At 33.8% G+C, this 24,289-nt stretch overlaps 3 protein-coding genes across 5 annotated transcripts in view; 1 reads left to right on the top strand and 2 right to left on the bottom strand.

Moving 5' to 3' along the window:
* Positions 1–3,310: 3,310 nt before the first annotated feature.
* On the bottom strand, positions 3,311–12,453 carry LOC113106882 (zinc finger protein 366-like). 2 transcript variants are annotated; one of them, XM_026268892.1, is made up of 6 exons: positions 12,254–12,451; positions 9,681–10,321; positions 9,091–9,486; positions 6,032–6,223; positions 4,024–4,198; positions 3,311–3,915 (listed from the first exon to the last, which is right to left on the bottom strand). In XM_026268892.1, the coding sequence occupies exons 2-6, from the start codon at positions 10,275–10,277 to the stop codon at positions 3,689–3,691; spliced, it is 1,587 nt and encodes a 528-aa protein (XP_026124677.1). In that variant the 5' UTR covers positions 10,278–10,321; positions 12,254–12,451; the 3' UTR covers positions 3,311–3,688. The 2 variants fall into 2 exon arrangements, with proteins under 2 accessions (XP_026124677.1, XP_026124678.1); XM_026268893.1 differs by having other exon boundaries at positions 3,680–3,915; positions 4,024–4,133; positions 12,254–12,453.
* Positions 12,454–15,779: 3,326 nt separating this feature from the next.
* LOC113106705 (fatty acid binding protein 1-B.1-like) lies at positions 15,780–17,183 on the top strand. Its single transcript, XM_026268747.1, has 4 exons — positions 15,780–15,884; positions 16,669–16,841; positions 16,925–17,017; positions 17,090–17,183. Exons 1-4 carry the CDS (start codon positions 15,818–15,820, stop codon positions 17,141–17,143), a joined length of 387 nt encoding a protein of 128 aa, XP_026124532.1. The 5' UTR covers positions 15,780–15,817; the 3' UTR covers positions 17,144–17,183.
* Positions 17,184–17,554: 371 nt separating this feature from the next.
* The window catches only part of smyd1b (SET and MYND domain containing 1b), a 12,443-nt gene continuing 5,708 nt past the window's right edge, over positions 17,555–24,289 (bottom strand). The window contains exons 6-10 of one of the 2 annotated variants that reach the window (XM_026268890.1): positions 22,431–22,626; positions 19,796–19,888; positions 19,551–19,714; positions 18,763–18,931; positions 17,555–18,109 (exon numbers count right to left, since the gene is read on the bottom strand). In XM_026268890.1, the coding sequence (XP_026124675.1) occupies positions 17,954–18,109; positions 18,763–18,931; positions 19,551–19,714; positions 19,796–19,888; positions 22,431–22,626 (778 nt within the window). In that variant the 3' untranslated portion in view covers positions 17,555–17,953. The remainder of the gene's footprint in view (positions 18,110–18,762; positions 18,932–19,550; positions 19,715–19,795; positions 19,889–22,430; positions 22,627–24,289) is intronic. The other variant, XM_026268891.1, reaches the window with a different exon arrangement.

Raw genomic sequence — 24,289 nt, 5'->3', positions numbered from 1 at the left:
TGAATACTATGTAAGCGCAATTCTAATAATATTATTATTTCTACACGCCTCTGGTGTCACGTGGTGCGATGGTAGGTGTGTCCGATAGAGGGCGCTCTAATCTCATAATCTCCCGGATTTGAAAACGATTTAAAAATACACCTCAGAAACACACATACATAACAAAATACACTTTCTAAACATCCTCAGAGGAACCGACTGCTTTTACAATCGACAGAAACCAAAAACACTCACAGTTTACATGAACTGAGCTCTGTGTATTAAAACTCTTTCCCTTCACTGCAGTCATTCATCTAAAACTGTTTTTTAGAGACCTGAAAGATGTCAGATGACTGAAAAAACCCAAAATATGACCTAAATATATTTTAAATACATGCTGTAAATAGCAAAGTAAAAAAATAAAAATCTTGAAATTGAAAATATATTTAGTTTCAACTATTTATTTTTAATGTATTTTAGAGACAACACATTAGAGTATCCTTTGAGTTATAATTTCAAAATTTTTATATTTTCTGCTTTAGTGTTAACTTTAGTTGAAGTTTTAACCTTTTAGTTGTGTGCTTTTATCATTTTTAGTAGGTAGATTTTTAATTAACAGTTATTATTAATTTATATTTAAGTTTTAGTTGGAAAATTAAAAAAAGGCTGCATTGGAAACAAGCTAAAATAAAATAAGTTTAAGTTTTTGTATTTTATTTCGAGCATCAAACATGACTTTATCTAGGCCTGTTTATTTTATTTTATTTTTAAAAGTGTGTTTTTTTATAATCCTGATGTGAATGCATTTTCTTCGATTGAAATATATAGAGGGTCAAATATTTTTTAATGCTTATAAAATAAGGAAAAATAATACAGAAAATAGTTTAAAAAATAGAGATACAATTTTTATGTGAATATATTTACAAATATTTTTTTGCAAATATTTTCCAATTTATTATGATTTTATTTTGCTTGGAAAATGTTCTTTTAAAGCCTGCGTGAGTCTGTTCTCAAGGATCGGGTCATTAACCGCAGGCTCTGGTCACACAGAAGTAGAAGTGAACAGAAAATCTGTTTTTTGTGTGTTATTTTTCTCTGTGTTTACAGAAGCCCCTTTGTCCTGATTCATCCAGGACTTTCAGTTCAGCAGCGACGGTTCACAGTACCTGATTCTGTGTGTTTTCATAGGCTTCAAATGAAACATTGAGGTGATCGGAAGACAGGAAGAGGATCTGAGCACTTCCTCTTTGCTCTCAGAGTTTCATCAGGACAAATCCCCAGAAGGTGTGGTGCCTAAAAAAGGCCTGAGAGCTAAATATTCTCTCACAGGGATTTGAAAACGGTCTCTTCTACTCAAAAGACTGCTTTTATTTAATTAAAATACAGTAAAAATAGTGATATATTATTACTATTTAAAACAGATGTTCTCTGTGTGTGTATCTTTTAAAATGTAGTTTATTTCTGTGATGCACAACTGAATTTTCAGCATCATAACTCCAGTCTTCAGTGTCACATGATCTTCAGAAATCATTATTGAATTTAATTTATTTCTACTATCAGAAAAAAAATGCATTGGATCTCTTTCAGAGATGTTCAAAAACTATAATTATGTGTGTATATGTGCTGGATGCTTTTCTCCTTTTCTATTTGTGAACTGAAAGTGTGCAACCACATTTTTTGTTGTTGTTGTAAAAATCCGATTAGTTTTTGTTCTTTTTCTTGGAAACAATAGGCATCCACAATGAGAAGTGCGTTAAAGGCTTTGGACTCGGCTTATTCTCCAACACTTCCGTTTCTCTGCTGAGGAAGTGTGTTCCTCTTTTTAAGGAAGAAAACCTGTCCAAAAGGTTGTAGAGTAAAAATAGACTACCGTTAAGTTTACTCAAGAATATATTTTGCTTGGCTGGCTGCTCTGATATTTTACTGTAACAGTATTTACTGGTCTTTAAGCTGCAAAAATAGTATTTTTGTCTCATTTTCCAGGTTCAAATTAAACTCAGAATGACTAAAGATATTACATTTTGTTTTCTGAAAGATGTATTTGAATTAATTGAGTTTATGATTAAAAAAAATCTGCCAATCGGGAAAAAAAAAAAAATATTTTTATTATATTCCCTTTGAATTTTGAAGTTAGTTTTTCTCATATTTTTCATTAAAAAAAAAAAAAAAAAAAAATATTTATATATATATATATATATATAATTGTTACTTATTAGAAATATCCATTTACTTGAGCGAGAAAAAAAAATATTTTCATTTAGAGAAAATTGTTTTATTGCACTGGATTTTTTTTCTATCTTTCTTTTTGTTTTTAAGCAAAAACTAATAAAATTTTGATAATTTCTTCCAAAAATGAGACTTGTTGAGCCGTTTTGCTTCTCAATTAAATTTGTCTTTATTGAAGATTAGTTCGATATTTATACTGGCAAGAGAAGTAAAAAAAAAAAAAAAAGAAAACTAAATAAGTAACTAAATAATAATAATAATAAAAAAGTTTTATTTTTGCAGTAAACTAAAAATAATAATAATAATAATAATTATCCAAGAACCTATATTATATATATAAAATGTATTTTATTTTTTTGTATTGTTTCAACACTAAGATCTTCATGATGATCGCTTTCTAATCTATTTTTCCCCTTCTATGATTCTGTGCTGTTGTCATTGCATTTAAAAGTCAAAAGTGTAATCTTAAAATGAATTTATTATATTAAATATTGATCAGCATTCACACTGCAGTTGATTCAGATGCAAATAAAATCATGAAACTATCCAAAATCATAAATCAGTCAGTTCTGCGTCAAACCATTCATCATTAATTGATCAAAGTCAGAACATTTTAGAGCAAGAACACCTCCACTGAAGGCAATTAGCAAGAATGGTCAGAAATATATCAGTTTCCTTCTCTCAATTATATTAATTTCATTAAACATTATGAGATATTACCAAAGTAAACTAAACATGCTACACGTCGTCTGAAAATCAAGATACTTTCACTGCAAAAAATAAAATGATGTTTTGTTTTGTTTTCCAGTAAATATTCATAAATCAAAATGCATTTACAATGCAAAAAATTAATTCTCTTACGTAGTGTTTGTGTCTTGTTTTCTGTTAAAGAATATATATATATAAATTTTGTTCGTTTTTACTTAAAACAAGCAAAAATATCTGCCAATAGGGCAAGAAAAATAATATTGTTTAGCCTTTAAATTAAATTATTTTTGCTTGGTTTAAGTAAAAGCTAACAACATTTAGATTATTATTTTTTTTTTTTAGAAAACAAGACTTAATATCTTAAATCATGCAACAATCGTAATTCAAGACTTTTAGGTATTTATACTAGAAAACAAGACACAAACACTTTTTATTTGTTGTTTTTTTTTTTTTTTTTGCAATGCACTTTGAATTTTTACTGTTCAAAATTTAACTCAAAGCAAGAATGATATTTTCCATTGGGGCAATCAAAATAAACTTGTTTCCTTTATTATAATTAAGTTAATTTTTCTGACTCCAATGGGAGATATTTTGTCTAGTTTTAAGCATAAACTCTCTTAACTTTGGCACATGTTTCATGGCTAAAAAACTCCTCGATTCAAGAACATTTAGATCTTTTCTGTTTTTCATTTTTTGGCAGTGTTTGTAGATCTGTGTACACTTTTGACATTTGTCTGTGAGTCTGTGTCTGGTGGTCCCTCAGAAGTGCTCCTCTCTATCGCTGTCGTCTGGTTTCTTCTTCTTCTTCTTCTTCTTCTGGGGTCCTGTAGAGGTCAGGACTGTCCTGGCTCATTCGGTACAGACTGTCCTCGTCTTCTTCTCGGCCCGAGCTCGCGCCGTCAGACTGAGACTTCTGCGACAGATCGAAGGGCTGTTCCTGACCGATGCGGGACAGGACTCGCAGAGGAGCGGAGAGACACAGCCGTCCTCGTCTCCTGAAGACTGAGAGCATCACACAAGACCAACATCAGCTTGAGAAGAGCCGCAGATCTGTCCCTGCGGCACAAGCATCATCAGTAGCTCACACACAGAGTAAGAAGATGTTCTCACCGCCAGCGTCCAGGCCTCGGTCCATGATGCCGTGTTTGACCTTCATGTGGCGCGTCAGGTTCCCCTTCAGGGTGAACTTGCTGGCGCAGTAAAGACACTTGAAGGGTTTGCTGTCAGAATGCAAGTGCATGTGTCCCATCAGATTATGCATTCGGTTAAACTCCTTCCCACACAGCTGTAAAGAGAGGAACTCTTCAGAGATCTTTCTAGCAAAGCTCTGTCAAACACTTTACTGGAAGGTGTCTGAGTTACTATTATAATAACTATTCATGTTAACATGCAAGTAACCCTGAACCAAACCACAACCGTAAAGTACATGCATGCAGTCGTTATTATTATAAATGTTTAATTGCACTGTAAGAAGGACACCTTAAAATAAAGTGTAACCGAAGCTTGTCATAAAATAAAACAATAAAAAAGGTGATTGCAACTTTGTCAGAATGCTGATTTTTTTCCCTCACATTTCTGAGTTTATATATATATATATATATATATATATATATATATATATATATATATATATATATTTTTTTTTTTTTTTTTTAATTATTATTTTTTTTTTTTTTTAATTATTATTTTTTTTTTTATCACAATTATTACAAAACTCAGGATTGTGAGATATAAATTCAAAACTGAAAAATAATAAACAAATAATTTAAAAAAAATTCCATTAGAAGAGATAAAAAGTTGCAATTACCTTATTGTTATTTTTTATTTTATTTATTTTTTTTAATTCTGAGACAGAACAAAAAACCAAAAACTGAATTTTGGGATGCAAACTTAGATTTCTGAGACCAAACCAGTCATAAAGATCAATTTTGGGAAATTGAGATTTATGCATCATCTGAATAAATCATCTCTCCAGTGATGTGTGGTTTGTTCGGAGGACAATATTTGATAAATCTAAATATTGAGAAAATCATCTTTAAAGTTGTTCAGATGAAGTTCTTAGCAATGCATATTACTAATCAAAAATGAAGTTTTGATATATTTACGCTAGGAAACTTACTAAATATCTTCATGGAACATGATCTTTACTTAATATCCTAATGATTTTTGTCATAAAAGAGAAATGTATAATTGTGACTCATACAGTATATTGTTGTCTATTTCTCCAAATATACGTCTGTGACACTGATGACTGCTTCTGTGCTCATGGGACACGTGTAATATCATATTTCTCTGAGGGTAATGCAGTGACTGGGTGTCGTTGTATGAAATTCATGTATGAAAGCATTTGAAAGAGGAAAGAGAGACTGAATCATGACAGTGGTGAGTTTCAGGAATATGAAGGAGTTCCTCTCTGCTCTTTTATTTTATTCTTTTAATTAGGGTGGTCCTTTCCTTTCCTTCAGGAGGATAGAGGGACTGTAAACTGTCCGAACGGGCCGTGAGAAAACAGGAAGTGCTCCTGAGCACAAGAGAAAGCGAGATGAAATCTATTTGTGGGGTTTGTTCTCGAGGGACGAGAGAGCCATTGTTACACGCTCAGTTTGTGCAGCGATATCCTTCCTATAGACGAGGAGACACTCAGCTGCCAAAAACACATCTAGTCATCACACGCATGTGCATCCTCATCACGCTTTACATTCACAATCACAATCAGCTTCATTCACACCAGGAGTTGCTTGTGTGGTTCTTTAGGAGCTCTTGGTGTCTAATCCACTACTTTGCATTATAAAACCCAACGCTGGTTCAGTTACTCAATTAACAGGGTTCCTGCAGATCAATTTAGGCCTTGAATCAGAGGAGAAAGTCTTGCATTTTAAAGACATGGCATTAAATGTTGCAAGCAATTCAAAGAAAAAAGAAGAATGTCTTTCTCAGTATTTGTGTCTTGGTTTCTAGTACGAACATTCACACATCCTTAAATCAAGAGACATTTACTGGATGAGCCAAATTAAATCTGAAGTCTTGTTTTCTGAGAAATCGAACAAAATAGAGCTAGTTTGTGCTCAAAACAAGAATCTGTCGACAATTATAAATAAAAAAATCATCTTTAACGCACCTTGCACTTGTAGGGCTTGATGTCGGAGTGGACGATCATGTGCGCCTTGAGCGTCTGCTTCTGGACGAAGCTCTTGTAGCACAGCTGGCACTGATGCGCTCGGATGTTGGTGTGAATCAGAACGTGTCGCTTCATGTTCGCCAGCAGCGTGAACTCCCGGCCACAGATGCGACACTTGTGCTCCTTCACTCCCTGAAAGATGAGGAAGAGCAGTCCATGAGGAACCCCATGCATCTAGCAGACGCAACGTAGATTGCATTTAAAGTTTACATTTGATGCATTCCTGGGAATCAAACCCATGACATTGGTGTTGCGAGCGGCATGATTAGGGTGTTTGAGCTACAGGAATATGAGGTTATAAAGCAATAAGCCCCATGAAGCCGTGGTTTACAGTGAATTTATCACTGCTGAGGGGCGCTGTTATAGATTCACTGTAAACCACGGCTTCACGGGGCTTACTGCTGTTATAAACCAGTTATTCCATACACGTAGTAAGGTTACACAAAATAAAACAGAGCAGATAAAGTGTAATGATGATATTAATAACAACAATATTCTTCCACCAAACAATGTAGCTCCTCAGAAACAGTTGTGGTTGCTACAAAGTGGTTGCCGAGCAACACACAAACGTAAACAAAGGTGTTTGTTACATTGTAGAGTCATTTAGAACAGCTTTGAACACGGCTCAGCCAATCAGAACCAAGGACTGAACTCTCTGTTAGGTTTATATACCGTAAATGTGTGCTTCTTAATTAGTTTTGCTTCCATATTTGATCAATTAATGACACATTCTTATCATACAAGAAAAAAATAATAATAATAAAAAAAGAATTTGTTGATGATTATTTCAGGATGAGGTTGTCTCAATCTGTTCATGTATCATTAGTCTATTTTGACTACACATATACTGCACCATGTGACTTCGAATATTAATTTGATTGATGCCTGACCTTTGTCATTAGCAACAGGAGAAATGGGAAGTGTTTTCTTCTTCCTATTCAAACTAAGTCTCCATTTACTAATTCATGGTTAGCTGCATTGATGTTTCTTTACATTGTTTTGTTTTTTTCACTGCTGTTTATGAGTCGAAAACCTCTTCACATCCTCAATATTTTTTATAATGTTTTCCAGTCCAAATATATAAACATAATTAAATCAAGATACATTTACATTTATGCATTTAGCAGATGCTTTTATCTTAGAAAATACCATTCAAACACAGTTTACACAGTGCCAAGTTTATTAGACTTTTTTTTTTTTACTTGAGAAGCAACATGACATAAGTCATGTTTTTTTATTATTAATTAATTAGTTAAATCAAAATTAATTGAGTTTATGATTAAAACAAAGATAAATATTAGATTTTTAAAACACAATATTTTAAGTAATTTTGCTTTTTAAATAAATGCATGTTGATTTAATGCGTGATTCGATATTTTTACTGGAAAATGAGACAAAAAAACTGATGAATATTACTTTTTGCACTGTCACTGTAGTTACAGTAGTTATATTTTTTGAAGTACAATTTTGATGTTTTTTATGTGAACTGCATTGAAAAAAGTTGGTGTAGTATCCCCTTTGAAACTATTTTCTTTTGAAAAAGACTGAAATTGTATTTTCTTGTAAAATGAACAACGATAATCTTCTAAAAAACTTTACAGTGTTGTTTATATTTTTATTTTCTGTTTTTATTTTAATATTTGTTAAAGTTTTCGTAATATATTTTCAACCATTTTTATTTGTTTTCATTCTATTTAAATATTAAAGTCAGAAATGTAATTTTCTTGTAAAATGTACTGCAGTAATCTTCAAAAAATATTTTTACAGTGTATTTTTTCCATTCTCAAATTAAAGTTAAAGTTTTAGTAATTTCTTTGCTATTTTTCCTTTTTTCTTTTAAATATTCAAGACTGAAGTTGTGTTTTGCAATGTTATAATCTTCAGAAAATGTTTTTTTGTGTATGTAATTTTTATGTGTTCTCATTTCTATTTAAGTTACAGTTTCAGTAATTTTGTTGTACTTTTGCCATTTTTATTAGTTGTTGTTGTTGTTTTGTTTTTAATACAGGACTAAAGTTGTATTTTGTACTCTACTAATCTTTAAACATTTCACTGTAGTTTTTATTTTTAAATTGTCCATTCTCATTATATTTTTAGTTCAAGTTTTAGTAATTTTGTTGTGTTTATTTAATAATTTTGCATTTTAATTTAATTTTTGTAATTTTTTTTATACTAAAGACTAAAGTTGTATTTTCTACTTTAATAATCTTTAAACATTACAGAGTAGTTTTTATTATTACCTTTCCCATTCTCATTATAATTTTAGTTAAAGTTTTAGTAATTTTGTTTTGTTTTTGCCATTTTTATTAGTTTTTGTTCTTTTTTAATATTAAAGACTAAAGTTGTAATACAGTAATTATTATAAAAAATATTTTGTAGTGTAGTTTATATTTTTATGTTTTTCATTCTCATTATAATTTTAGTTAAAGTTTTAGTAATTTTGTTGTACTTTTGCCATTTTATTAGTTGCTGTTGTTGTTTTGTTTTTAATACAGGACTAAAGTTGTATTCTGTACTCTAATAATCTTTAAACATTTAACAGTAGTTTTTATTTTTAAATTGTCCATTCTCATTATATTTTTAGTTCAGGTTTTAGTAATTTTGTTGTGTTTATTTAAGAATTTTGTATTTTAATTTAATTTTGTAGTTTTTTATATATTTATTTTTATACTAAAGACTAAAGTTGTATTTTCTACTGTTATAATCTTAAAAATTAAGAAGTGTAGTTAAAAATTACAGTGTAGTTTTAATTTTTACATTGTCCATTCTCATTATAAATTTAGTTAAAGTTTTAGTAATTTTGTTGTGTTTTGGCCATTTTTATTAGTTTTTGTTCTTTTTAAATATTAAAGATCATTATAATTTAAGTTAATTTAAGTTTTAGTAATTTTGTTGTGTTTTGACATTTTTCTTGTATTTTCTTCTTTTTTCTTTATCTATTAAAGGCCTGAAACTGAACTTCCGTTTCTCCCCATGCCGCGTGCGTCACCTGCTCGTACCTTGTGCGTGAGCGCGTGCTGCTTGAGATGGTGTGACTGGACGAACTCCATCCCGCACTCGCTGCAGATGAACGGCCGGATGTCCTTGTGCTTCATCATGTGGTTCTGCAGCTGGCTGGGATACTGGAAGCTCTTGCCGCATTCGCCGCAGTCGTACTGCACGGGGCCGCGGTGCGCTGTCAGGTGACGCTTGAGCTGCGCCAGCGTCGCGAAGTCGAGCCCGCACTCCACGCACACGTTCTCCTGACCGCGCTCGTGCTTGAGCTCGTGCGCGCGCAGCTCGCTGGGATACGCGAAGCCCCGCCCACAGACCCCGCAGCTGTAGGGCTTGACCTCGCTGTGCTGCATCATGTGTCTCTTCAGGTGGCTGGTCTGCGTGAAGGCTTTGTGGCACACCTGTACACAAGGTTGGGCAAAGATACATCAACATGTATTTTAAAATAAGACACAGAATACCTTACTCTTACATAATCAGATGAGTAAAGTAACGCATTACTTTTTCCTTTTTCAATGGAAGTAACATAATGCATTACTTTCCATAAAAAGTAACGAAGTAACGTAATTAGTTACTTTGTTATATGTCTACACACCTGGCACTTGTGCGGCCGCGTGCCCTTGTGCGTCAGCATGTGTGTGTGCAGGTGGCTCAGCTGCTTGAAGAGTTTCCCGCAGAGGTTGCATTCGTGCGGCTTGATGCCGCTGTGGCCCAGGATGTGTGTGATCAGGTTGTATTTGGAGGTGTAGGATTTCTCGCAGAGGCGGCACTTCCAGCGCTTCTGATCGCCGCCCACATCCACGTAGTAGCTGTCGTCCACGTGCACGTTCAGCTTCTCCGGTTTGCCGGCTTCTTGGCTCCTGCGGCGAAACCGTGTGGCTTCGGTGGTGTAGAAGGGGTTCGAAGAGAATTGGAGGAACGGGAACGGGACCAGACTGGGATGGAAGGAGGGGAAGTATGGAGCAGGAGAGCGCAGGAGTAACGGAGGCGATGGAGGCCACAGCGGAAGAGGCTTCACCGTCTCCTGCTTCACCTGGATCACGCGATGGAGACGCAGTCGGTTCAGGTCGATCATGTCTGGGATGAATCGGTGCGGCTGAGGGACGACGGGGTAGAAGGGGAGAAGAGAAAGATCGACGCTTCTGCTGGAGAAGTCCTCTGGACGCTTGCGTTCGCTCTCGGTCGGATCCATGCCGGAGGTTTCTACACGCTCAGATCTCGAGTGTGAGAATCATCCTGCGGAAACACGTCGATGGGTTACTGCTTTCTTTGGCAGATGCTTTTATGTAAAGTCATGTGCATTGCATTCATGTTTGATCGGTTCATGCGTCCCATCAAACCCTAGACCTTGGCGACGCAAGCGCCACTGCAAAAAAATGATGTTCTTACTCCAGTGTTTTTGTCTTGTTTTCTAGTACTAATATCTAAACATCCTTAAATCAAGATGCATTTACTTGAGAAGCAATATGACTTCAGTTTGAAAAATGCATCAAAATTAAGCGAGTTTATGCTTAAAACAAGAATAAATGAAATAATAGATATAATGAATTCAAATCAAGATTATATTTATGAGCCCACTGGCAGATATTCTACCCTTTTTAAGCAAAGTCACTCAACTTTGTATTTGTATTGGAAAACACAAGACAACAATTTGCAGCTACATGAAGGCATTCTGACTGACTTTGTTGTAAATTAATACTACAAATCCCATTTATTGCATTCATGCAGTTGGTAGAGGCTCTCATCCAAAGTGATTTGCATTGCATTCAAGTTTGATCAGTTCATGCATTCCCTGGGAATCGAACCCTGATCTTACTGTCGCAAACACCATACACTGCAAACCAATAATTCTCTTACTCAGTGTTTCTGTGTCACTTTCTTGCACAAATCTCAAAACATTCTTAAATCAAGCAAAACATTAATCAAAATGTGCTTAAAACAAGAAAAAATCAGCAAAAGGCGGTCCAAAAATAATCTTGTTTTATCTTTGAATTTTATTTTCATTCCTTGACTCCACTGGCAAATATTTTCATGTTTTAAGCATAAACTGATGCATTTTTTGTCAGTTTGCTTCTCAAGTAAATGCATTTAAGACTGTTTTTCTGCTGAAAGATCTTCACTGGCTTTGCTGTGAACTAGAACTAGAAATCCTCTTGTGTTCCTGTCACAAAGACTGATCCACGCTGCTCCAGAAAACAGCTGATTTGTCAGTGTTTGTTGGAATAGTGTTAACCAAATCAGTCAGACAGCTCCTCTCTTCCTCTCTGCTGTTCCTCTGTGTTTCACTTTCACTGCGTTTGGACTGGAACTTCTCTTTTTCATTACAAGCCTGTATCTGGTGCTGTCATTCGAGCGGATTACAATCAAACAGACCGGCTCAAGAACAACTACACCAAACACTTCTGCTTTCAACAGATGAATGACACAAACACTGACAGAAACTATCCTCAGACTCAAACACTACATGCACTAAATACAAAGTGCTTTCCTTTGCATATTACACACATGCAATTTGCATATTAAAACATATTTGCATAACAAATAAATGCAGTTTAATATAAAATCAAAGAATATTTGGTGGAAATATCTTAACATCCCTCAATGCATTGATTTAAGAAGCACAATATATTTTCTGAAAAATGAAGCAAAATGAAGAGAGTTTATGCTTAAAACAAATCAAATATCTGTCAAAGGGCTCAGACAAATCACCTGAATTCAAACAGAAAACAGAGTTTATTTTGATTTGAGTTTATTATGTTGAAAGCACAAGTTAAGTTCTTTTTGATCCTTTTTCCCGATGTTACTTATGCTAAATTTCATCTCAAATAATTATGTCTTAATTTCAGAAAACCCAACAAAAATCCTGAAGAAGAAAATAATTTTTGCAGCGTGTAGTCCATATACACTGAAAATTGATTCAATTCGGGAAATATAAAATATAAGTATATTTTATACATATATACTGATAACTATATCATCTGAAAAATACAAATATTTGAATTGTTATGGATGTTATTTTTTAAATACAGACATATTTTAAAGTCAATTTTCAGCATGTGAGCATTTGATTATTACAGAATCCATATTGATCCGTAACTGAACACCTGCACCTGTAAAGCGCACCGGTGTGTGTGTGTGTGTGTGTGTGTGTGTGTGTGTGTGTCTTACCTGTCTCCTGCTCTGCTCTCCTCACAATGAGCTCCAGCCGCACAAACAGCATTTGAAGTGACTTAAGAAAGAGAACAGGAACAATCACTTTGTTCTCATTTTTCAGATGAGTACCTTCGCAGAGAAGGAAGGAAGGGAGGGAGAGGAAGTCAACAAGCCTGTGCTTTCCTGCTCAAAAATAAGGAAACACTAGATACACATCTCCATTCCTCTCCGAAACGCTGCGGAGGATTGAAGCGACTGCGTCTACGCTCAGAGCAAACCACCCTGACTCGTGACCTTTGACCCCTACCCATAATTCCACACGGCTGTCCTGTTTAAACGACATCGTGTTTCATTAAGAACAACATCAGCTCATCGTGTCTGATTAATGCATTTTAGCATGTTCTTCAGCCTCGGTCAACAGTGTGATGTGTGTGTGGATCTGACGAGAGAAGACGAGCAGCTTCAGCCTCCAGTGACCTTCTGTTTCTCTGCTTAATTACAGTCTGATTAGTGTTAATTAACACAGACGAATCTGTTCATCAGGTGAGAATATAAAACCTCTGATTGACCGTCTTTATCTGATGATACTGACACCTCTCTCACCGTGTTTATGAACTCTTCAGTATCTCCTGTGTGTGTGTGTGTGTGTGTGTGTTCCATCTGTCCTGTAGGGGGCAACCAAGTTCCCAGAGACCCTCTGACCCTCAACAGTAAATCCAGCTCAACAGAACAGAAGATATTTGTATGATACATTCATGATTAAACACAAAGAATTTCATCTGTTCACAACACTAACAGATGCTAAATATTCCTTATGTAGAGTTATAGGTCAAAGGTCATAAACGGCCACATTGTGTCCTAAGCTTGGTTATTATTCTAAAACAAATGAAATAAATGTTAACTGGGAAAAACAATTCAGGTATTTACTAAGGCAACATGTAATATATTTGTACTGAAGTACCTACAATTGAAAAAGTAAAAAACAAAAACACATTTAACATATTAATAAAATGTGTTATCATAAAGGTATGAGCGGACTCGGGCGAGATCAAAGAGCAGTGGTTTATAGCGTCTCTGATACTGCAGCTCATAATCTGAGGAGACTCAGCGTGCTGTAATGTGTTTATGTTACGATGATGATGAAGATGAAGAGCGGCAGCAACCATTCAACCATGATTGGCTGAAGAACAGAAACATCCTGCAGCTCAACAGAATCCACCAATGAGACGAGCGGGACAGACGAAGCTCCGCCTCTATGCAAATCATCTAGAGCATGAATCACTGACTGCTTGATTTTAAAACCATTAAAACATTTGGATTACTTGAAATAAACATGATCTGAAATAAAATAAGATATAAACTTGTTTTATTTCAGCTACTTGCCAAGGCAACTTATCTTATTTTTGAGTTTAACTAATAATATAAAATTAATAAAACTGTTTTAAAACATTTAAAAAAGAAAAACTAATAAATCTGACAAAAAAAGTAAAATGTTGAATGTAATAACATATTAAAATTGTATAACTATTTTATTTTAGCTTAATGCTTAGTCAGCAAAAAGTACTAAAATAACCAAAATAATATTTATATATATATATATATATGGACACGCACACACATTTAAAAAATAAATAAAAAGGACTGACAAAAACAGAAACAAAATTAAAATTAAATTAAAAAAATTCTAAATAATACTGTTTTATTATTATATTTAATAGTTCAGTTATTATAGTGTATCTCTAAATAAATTATTACATAGAAGACAATAAAATAATCTTTTTATGTTTTCTCCTAAAATTGAATCATTCCCTAATGATTCGAAAACTACAGGGTTACAATCTTTTGTGTCTAATAATAGCACCGCACTAGCAGATAGTAAATAAAGTATGTCACTGTGTAGAATCACTTGGGAAGGGTCAAAGGTCATCGAGGTGGTTTGTACGTCGCATGGCATCCTAAGAAGGGTTATTATCATCAACTAAAACCATTAATAAAATAGAGATTATCTGTAATCAAATATTGTTTTACAGTTGACATCAGACAGGTTTTAAGAGATAAGGAGTGTGAAAGGTGCTTTATGGTTGAAGTGTTATCTGCGTCAGTGTTTGAAGTGTGGATAAGAGTCAGTGATAATCCCTCAGCTCTGAAAGATGCAGTCCAGAGTACACATGAAGTAATGCTCTCACAGCAGCTGACCTGAGAGCTGTTCGTGATGCTGATAATGAGACAGAGAGACGCTCAGAAATCAGTTCAGTGCTTAGAGATCAAGCTTACCATGCATTTGTGCCACTCTGTATTTCATCTGATGTGGCCTGAAGGTTTTGTCCTGTGGAAAATCCCACATGCCTGATTTCTGATCCGTATCAATGCCAGAGCAGGACTCGATCATGCTGCAGTTACGGATCATTTGCACGGCGTCTGACGAGCTGTTAATTATCGAAGCGGCCTCAGAAATGCTGCTCTGTGCTAATAATGACAGCGCGAAACATGCACTATTTTATCAGACTCATGACAGATTCATGATCTGCAGAAAGCACACGCATTAGTGCACGAGCATGACATCATTTCCAATGATTTTACTATATGAGAAACATCTGGAACAGATACTTACAGTATATGTGTCACTAAAAATAAAAGAAAAAGAAAACAATTTTGAATAAAATGTTATGTAATTTTTTTATATATATACATTTTTTATTTCAGCTAGTTGGCACACCAACATTTCTATTTTTTTATGGAGAATTTTTTTAATTTTGAACTCGAAATGCTAGCCTAATTTAAACTAAACTAAACTAAACTTAAATTAAATTAAATTAAATTAAATTAAATTAAATTAAATTAAATTAAATTAAATTAAATTAAATTAAATTAGACATAAAAAATAACGAAACTGGCAAAACACAAACATTTTATAAATGTTAACTGAAATAAAATTAATTATAATTTTTATAAACTTAATAAATTTTTTGCTAGATGTTAAGCCAACATTTTTTATTAAAATGATTGATTGGTTTAATTTCAAGTTCTAAAATAATTCAAACTTATTTTACCTTACTTATTAAACCTTGTGAACTGAAATAAAATAAAAAATAAAACTAATTTTAACTAGGCAACATTACTTATTTTCATTTAGTTCAATTTGAAGTACTAAAACAGATAAATTAAAACTAAATAAATACATTAATAAAAATGAATAAAACAATATAAAAAAATACAGACAAATGAACAAAAAATAGAAATGACAAAAACAGAAGCACTAAAACCTCCACTAAAATTTAAGTGAAAGCAGAAAATATTAAAATAAAAACCTAACTGAAAATATTACAAACTACAATAGTGTTTAACTCTGACAATAGATAGCCCTGGTGATGATGTCATGCTGATGAGGGCAAAGGTCAAGGCCGGGATCCGATCAAACCGAACCTTTTATAGTTTCACCCCATCTGACATTTAACCTGATTTGACAGTAATCGGCCAATCAGATTTGTCCAGTCAGATTAATGATTCTTCATCTGAGTGTTTGAAGATATAAAAGCATCTCTTCGACTCTCTGGACTTATTCTACATTCACTGGTCAGCATGTCGTTCGGTGGCAAATATCAGCTGGAGAGTCAGGAGGGATTCGTGGAGTTCATGAAGGCCGTCGGTGAGTGCAACACTAAACTGAATGCTGGATGTTAATGAACTTAATGGATGTTAATGAATGAGTATTTCATGTATTGCATTGATTATTTCTTATTATGCATTATTTGTTTCATGTATTACATTGAATGTTTCATGTATTGCATTATTGTTTTATGTATTGCATTGATCATTTCATATTATGCATTATTTGTTTCATGTATTGCTTTATTGTTTTATGTATTGCATTGATCATTTCATATTATGCATTATTTGTTTCATTTATTGCATTGAGTGTTTCGTATTTTGCATTATTTGTTTCATGCATTGCATTGAATGTTTCATGTATTGCATTGTTTTATGTATTGCATTGATTACTTCTTATTATGCATTATTTGTTTCATGTATTGCATTGAATGTTTCATGTATTGCATTGAGTGTTTTATGTATGGCATTGATAATTTCATATTATGCATGATTAGTTTCATGTATTGCATTGTTTTATGTATTGCACTGATTATTTAATATTTTGCATTATTTGTTTCATGCATTGCATTGAATGTTTCATGTATTTCATAGAGTTTTTTATGTATTGCATTGAATGTTTCATGTATTACATTAATTGTTTTATGTATGGCATTGATCATTTCATATTATGCATTATTTGTTTCATGCATTGCATTGAATGTTTCATGTATTGCATTGTTTTATGTATTGCATTGATTATTTCTTATTATGCATGATTAGGTTCATGTATTGCATTGAATGTTTCATGCATAGCATTGCTCATCACTTGATTATGGTTTCAGGTCTTCCTGATGATTTGATTGAGAAAGGCAAAGATATCAAGAGCGTGACTGAGATCGAGGAGAACGGAGCTCAGTTCAAAGTGACCGTCACCACCGGAGCCAAAGTCATGGTCAACAGCTTCACCATCGGTCAGGAGGCTGAGATCGAATCCCTGACCGGAGAGAAGATCAAGGTGACGCTGCACTCAGAGACCTGCATGCAGAAGTTTACAAGCATCTCATAGCACTGATGATAACGCTGTGGTTTGTGTTCTAGGCTGTCGTGAATAAAGAGGGAAACAAGCTGAAGACCGTCCTGAACAAAGTCACGTCCGTCACCGAGCTGCTGGAGGGAAACACACTGATCGATGTGAGTGAGAACAGTGTTTAGTTTTCTAGAGTTTTCTAGAGTTAAACTCATGTGAGTGCTGTTGTGTTTCAGACTCTGACTCTCGGCAGCCTCGTCTACAAGAGGACCAGCAAACGCATGGCCTAAAAACAGTGGGATGTTTTATTAAAGATCTCTCAAAATCAGATTTGTGTGTTGATCTGTATTATTTGAAAGAGGAGGTTTGGGTTGTGCATGTGTTCATCTACAAATAAAACGATATCATGTAAATTTCCTTATTAGAAATAAAATACATTATAAATGAAATGAAGGTTAAAAAAGTAAACTTATTTTATTTCAGCTGAAAAAACTAACTAATTAAACTAAAGCTAATGAATAAGATTTAATAAATCATTTTAATAATTTAATAACTAAACAAAAATTGGTAAAACTTTTAAATAAACGTGAAAAAAATACATTTATATATAACAAATATGAAATGGCTATTGACTCATTTGTCTTGTTTGAGGAGAAACACTGAGAGGAAATCTCTTTCAAATTAAAACACAAACATCATACTTCAAACCTGATGAAATTTTAATTACAAAAAACTTCAATGACACTCAAAAACAAAGAAGAGTTTAAAAAAATCTCATTCGAGTTGTCACACAATCATCACGTAGAGAAATGAATCTAGAAAATGCAGAATCTGTATCTGAAGCAGCGCTGTGTGAGATTTGCTTCCTAATCTTTACATACACTCCTAAAAATAAAGAAAGATGCCTAAGAAGAACCATTTTTGGTTCCACAAAGAACCATTCATGCAAAGGATCGTATCTTTCTTAACTTTTAAAAATGTGAAGAACCTTCTTTTTCTATGGCTTTATTTCTAAGAGTGTATATTCTGAATATTGCTGCTGTTGTTCCTCTTTCTGATTGAAAGCGTCGACCTGAGTGTGTTTGTCACAGCGTTGCGCTTCACTTTCTGCGAAACAGGTTCTTGATGCTCTCGGTGACGGGTTCTGCCATCATCCTCATGGGCTGGTTCTTCAGGGCCGCCTCACGCATGGAGTGATAGATGTACTCGTTCTGCTTGAACATGCGCAGCTCCATCTCTGTCTGCATGCGCATGGCCTGATGGGACACACATGCTGCTCATTTTTGGGTGACACATGCTAAACAAGTCATTTTTGGAGTTGAAAAGTTGCTTTCAAATGCCCTTATGAAGCTTGTACTGTATATCAGAGTCATGCACTGGAATAATTTTGCATCATATTTTCTTATATTTTATGTTTTATTCATAAAAACAGCATTATACATTTAATATGACATTGTTGCTATACATATTCTAATTTCTATCATTTGTATGCATGGTATCTCACAAAATCATCTATTTTGCATCATGCATTTTTTTTTATATATATATATATATTTAATATTATTATATTTGTATATATCTTCAGTTCTATTACTTATTTATGCATGGCATCTAATAAAATCACTTATTGTAAAAAGTAATGCATGCATTATTTTATTAATTATTTTTTTATTATTAAGAATATATATATATATATATATATATATATATATATATATATATATATATATATATATATATATTTTTTTTTTCTTCTTTATGCATGGTAATTTATTGTAATGCATTGTACAGAAAGTAATTAATATTGAGTATAATGCATAATTTACGACATGCTTTCAAGTTGAAAAAATATTTTATCATCAAAAATATATTTATATTTAACCTGATATTATAATAGATAACAATGTACCTCCAGGTCTTTGGTGATGGGGTGTGTGGGGCCGTGGGTGATCATCAGGATGGCGTAGGCTTTGCAGATCATGCCGTGAGCGATCTCGATGAATCCAGCCTGCCAGTGCGTCACGCCGGCCCTCATCGTGGCCATTCCCAGCTGAGCGTTATTGGGATGGTACAGCTTCCTGATACAACAGATGCACACATTAGTGTGTTGAAATTAACTGTTGCATCATCGCAGTAATAGACCGTAATCAATTACAGCCTACTGACATCATTACCAGTATAAAAAAAAATCACACACTAGTTTTTAAATCCGAGATCTTTACATATTTGGGGAAAAAATACCAATAGCAGAAGGCTTCATTAGACAGAATATGCGTATGCATTACTTGACCTTCATGCATTTCAGTGTTTGACTTTAGATACACTTAATTCCCTTTATTATTTTATATTTGCTGGTTTGTTTTGAAGCTGTATTTAGTTGGTTAAATTCTTAACACCTTTTTTAAATTATTATTAATTTGCAATTATTTAAAAATAATATATATGATCAAATAAAAGCACAAAATACATTTGATATAATTGTGATGCATCGTGATATCGAATTGAATCAAATCGTTGACATGATAATAGTAATCTAACCGAATTGTGAAACCAGTGATGATTCACACCCCTAACACACATAAGGGTGTTTTTAAGCATGCATGACTGAATTAAGCCCTCTCTCTCATGCACACACTCACACACACATTCACACACACACACACACACACACACACACACACACACACACACACTCACAGGTATCCCTCCACCATCTTGCGCGCGTAAGTCGCCGCATCCTCGAAGAACTGCAGGTAGGACAGCACCTCGCTGAGTGTGCTCCACATGCGCAGCTGATAGATGTGTGTGTCGGCGAGAACGTTCTCCTGCTTCTCCACACACTCACGGCAGATCTTCACCACCTGCACACACACACACTCACATCAAACACCTGCGCTGTCATCTCCAGCGGCGCAGCTCGTCTGTATCAAACTCTTCAGTACCTCGTTGTAGTTGGCTTCTATCCGGGCCTTTTCCATCTTCTCCAGCATCGTCCGGCTGTATTCTGTGACTTCTTTCACCGTTTCTTCTGGCACCTGCAGAGCAGAAGAACAAATTGATTGTAGCTAATAGTTCTCATGCAAACAAACCCTCATTTGAAAAGTTTTTTCATTTTTAAAAGTTGTTAGACTGCAACTTACTAAATAAAAGTCTATCTAATTACATTAAACTAAAGAAAGCAATATATACTACAAATATTCTGCCAACAGTATGGGAATCTCAATTATGTTTTTTATTTTTATTTTAACGTTTGTTTTTTTATCACTTATTTATTCATGTTATCTAAGAAAATAATTAATTTTGCATTATGCAAAACATAAAATATCTTTACATTTATTGTTTATAGACACTTTTGTACTTATTACTGTGATTTAAACACAAACATTTTTAACATCTTTTGCTAAATCAATTATGTTGAGGTTATTACACCATAAAGTTAAAATACATGTATAAGAAAAAAAGAAAATTAACTGATCAATTAAGTCATTCATATTGTCCCATTATTGACAGTAATTTGATAAGCAGTAATTTACATTAAATGCATATATATTAATTTAATACAAATAAACAACACCATTATTAATGTAACTAGATGAACAGCAGCACTGAACTTAAATCTGACAGACTTTCCCAATGATTAAATATAAATATAATGTGTTTAATATAAATCTAAACGTAATGTGTCTCAGTCTTCATTCGTGGACACAATCCCTCTTTCTGAATGAAACACACACACACACACACACACACACACACAGATGATGGAAGTCCTTCACTCTTGTGTTGTGGGGGTCAGTAATACGAGCCTGTGTCTCAGACTGGAATCTGCTCCTTATCTCGTGTTCTGACTGAAGGACTGCTATATTTAACCGCACTAATCTCTCCAGAAGCGCTGGAATCTCTCTCATCTGTTGTGCTTCACTCACTGCACACAGTTTTCACTGATGTCTCGTCATTATTCTCGTTCATGCTGTGACTCAAACCAGCTTTAATGATGCTTTCACGGGACGTTCTGCTTTTTTTCATTTCTGGTCACTGTCTGCTTTCAGTGAATTTAATAAAAAATCTTCTTTCTGTGTTCTGTGTATTTTTGTGGCAGGGATGCATGTGGAATCTTATTTCTGTCACACAATAAAAACATTTAGAAAATAGTGAATTTTATCTTAGAATTCAGAGAAAAAAAGTCTGTTTACATATCTTCTGAGGAAAAAAAGTGGAACTTTTTTAATCCTTTTCATTTAAAAAAAGTTTTTAATTTAAATATATATATTAAATATGATAATATTATGTAACTATGCATGGAATCTTATATAAAATAATAAATTTTTCAATTTCCAAAAATTTCCATTTCCTGCCAATAAGCATATTTCTTGCTAAAAATAAAAAATAAAACCATAAAAAAATATTTACTTGAAAGCAACAAAGCATATGTTACTGGACTAAAATAATAATAATAAAAAATATTTTTCATCAATCTTTTTTTTTTTTATTTAGTTTATATTAGTTTAAATATATATTTTTTCTTTTTAAAAATATATATTTAAACATATCTAATTAAAATGTTTGACAAAAAACTACTACAAATTATGAAAACAAAAGTAATTTATTAAAAATTTAACAAAAAAAAAGATTAAAATTGTGAATTTATATCTATTCTTTATATCTAGCTATTCTCAAAATTCTGAGTCTCCTCTGAGAAAAAAAAGTCTGAATAGCAAGATTTAACCTCAGAATTCGGGAAAATAATTGCTAGAATTGAAAGATTTAGATTCAGAACTCAAGAGAAAGGCAGAATGCAAATTAATAACTCGTAATTCTCTTGTACTTGTCACAATCATTAGATGGAGTGCCCATTAACTTCAGTAGAGGGCACTCCACTCAGGACCATTCCACCCATCAACCACCAGATGTCACTTGGACACTAGCACCTCTCATACTGTTGCACCACACCCGAACTACATTCCCCATGAGTCACTGCATCACAATCACCTTGCCACACCTGCACCTCATTCATCAGCCAATTTCCTTGCCACACCTGCACCTCATTTACACACACATAAAACCAGCACAATCACTCTCACTCACTGCGAAGTCTTGTTTAGCCTGTCTAGCATTTCCAAGCGTTTTCCCTTGTGTTTGTTTTTCCCGTGTCTTATCTTGGATTGTGTTACCGACTCTCTGCTGCCTGCCCCGATCTCCGCTTGTTACCGTTAATGATTCTTGATATCCCTAACACACCTGACGCCATTCCTGATTTCTGCCTGTATGACCATTCTCTTAATAAAATTCTGCACATGGATCCGAATGCCTCTGACTCTTTGTTACAGAACTGCATGCCAGAAACAAGCATCTACATTCACATTTAGCAGAAGCCTTTATCCAAAGTGACTTACAAATGAGCAAGCAATCAATATAGCGAGTGATATACAAGTGCTATAAAAAATCTCAGTTAGTCTACACGAAGCAAGGCTGCTTTTGTTAATTGTATAATAAATAAAAAGACAACAAATGGATAGAACACAAACAGATTAGAGCTTCCACGCTTGTGTGATGTTAGTGCACATGAACTGGATTCACCTTCTCTCCCTCCAGAAGCGCTCCGGCCATCTTCAGGTCGTCGTTGGTTTTGTTGGTGCAGTGTTCGCAGGTGCAGTCGAAGAAATACTGCTGCTTCAGCAAACGCCTGCGATCTTCAGACAGGTTCAGATAGTCCACATACGACACGGTCACTTCTTCTCCAGGGCTGATCTTTCCCAGCGCTCGCAGCTCAATTCTGCGACACAGACAGGCTTCAGTGGGAGTATGAGATTAGAAACAGATCCAGAACTAGTCTTAAACGCAGATCCTGCGCTCAGAAGCCCTGCAGATCAAGTAAGTTAACGTGAAGAAACACTAACTACTGAGTTGAGTGAAAGCAGAGGCGCTGTGTATATAGATCATATACAACATCTTCACTTGATCTGACAGCAACACAGAAACAATGGGTCTTTTTCACTTTTTCATGGTTGTGTGGATCGCTCAGATTCATATTCATAAGCAAAGACGACACATTTCACAACACACAGATTCATTTTTAGCAAACTGTGAAACTTTCGTAGCTCTCTGCAAATGTGCTGTTCGCTGAAGACACGCTGCAAGACGCTTGTCGTCCTCAAAACCAGCTCAAGCTCAATAAAACCCTTTATTTAAAATAACACACATTTGCATGAATACTGCATGTGCTCGATGTGGTTTTAGTTGTTCTTACATTTACTCATTTCAGAATTGTTTTTATTTGTTCGTGAAACGCAGGTTTCAAACACAAATTCGCTGCACAAAAATCTTATTCCTTAAGAACTACCTAAAAATACATAAAAAATTAGGATGCATTTACTTAAAAAACCAGAAAGGGGTCATAAAAAATAAACTTAGTAAAAAAAACGGCACAAAAAGTTTTCCACCTTGTTTTAAGAATAAACTCTTTTTTATTATTATTAATAATGAATAATTTTCTCAATTAAACATATTTTTTTACAAAAAATCTGAAAAATGCATCAAAAAGAAAAATATCAAACAGTGGGCTCAGAAAAACTTTGAATTAAGTTAATTTTCCGTCCCCACAGCAGATATTAGTTCTTTTTTAAGCTTAAACTCACTTCATTTTGATGCATTTTTTTATTAAAAAAGACATTTTGCTTCTCAAATAAATGCATCGATTTATGAATGCCTAGATTTCACTAGTAAACAAGACAAAAATATTTAACATAATTCAATACAATTTTGATTTAGATAAATTAATAAATGCATGTAAAAGTATGATTTAAGATCATTAATTTAGATTTTAAATATATATATATTTAAAACTGGACAGTGTTTGTGTGTTTGCATGCTAAGTGAATGAGACCCAATGCCACACACAGACAAACCTGACAGATGTTGTTTGAGACGAGTGCAGGAAGTCGTAAACTCACATATATTTGCATATTAAAGAGTGATTAGTTGTGGCAGCTGTCAAGACAGAAATGTGTGGGAAGAGTCTTCCATTAGGTGTGAAAGAGATTAGAAGAGAAAGAAGACCAACCACCCATCAGCACTTCAGATATTAAGCCTAAAATGTGTTTTAATGTCACTATTGATTAGCATCGTCTTAAAATGCAATAGTCACTCAGTATATCCTCAAATGTACGTCAGTATGTCTTTAACGCATTAAAGTGCGTTGAGTACTGAATTAGATGTTTTAATTTAGCAGACTTTAAGTACTTTATGTATTAGTGTTTTCTAGTATAAATATCTAAGAATTCTTGAATCAGGATGCACTTACTGTACAAGTAACATGACTTAAGATGAAAAAAGGCAGGTTTAATTGTTTGTTTCAAGTAAAAACAAACACTTTTTTTTTTTTTTTAGAAAACTAGTCATTTCACTCGTCCAGTAAATGCATCCTGATGGAAGAATTC

This window comes from Carassius auratus, chromosome 8 (assembly GCF_003368295.1).
Source record: "Carassius auratus strain Wakin chromosome 8, ASM336829v1, whole genome shotgun sequence".
NCBI lineage: Eukaryota > Metazoa > Chordata > Actinopteri > Cypriniformes > Cyprinidae > Carassius > Carassius auratus.
Note: the sequence above shows the minus strand (reverse complement) of the source record. Positions and strands in the feature narration are given on the sequence as shown.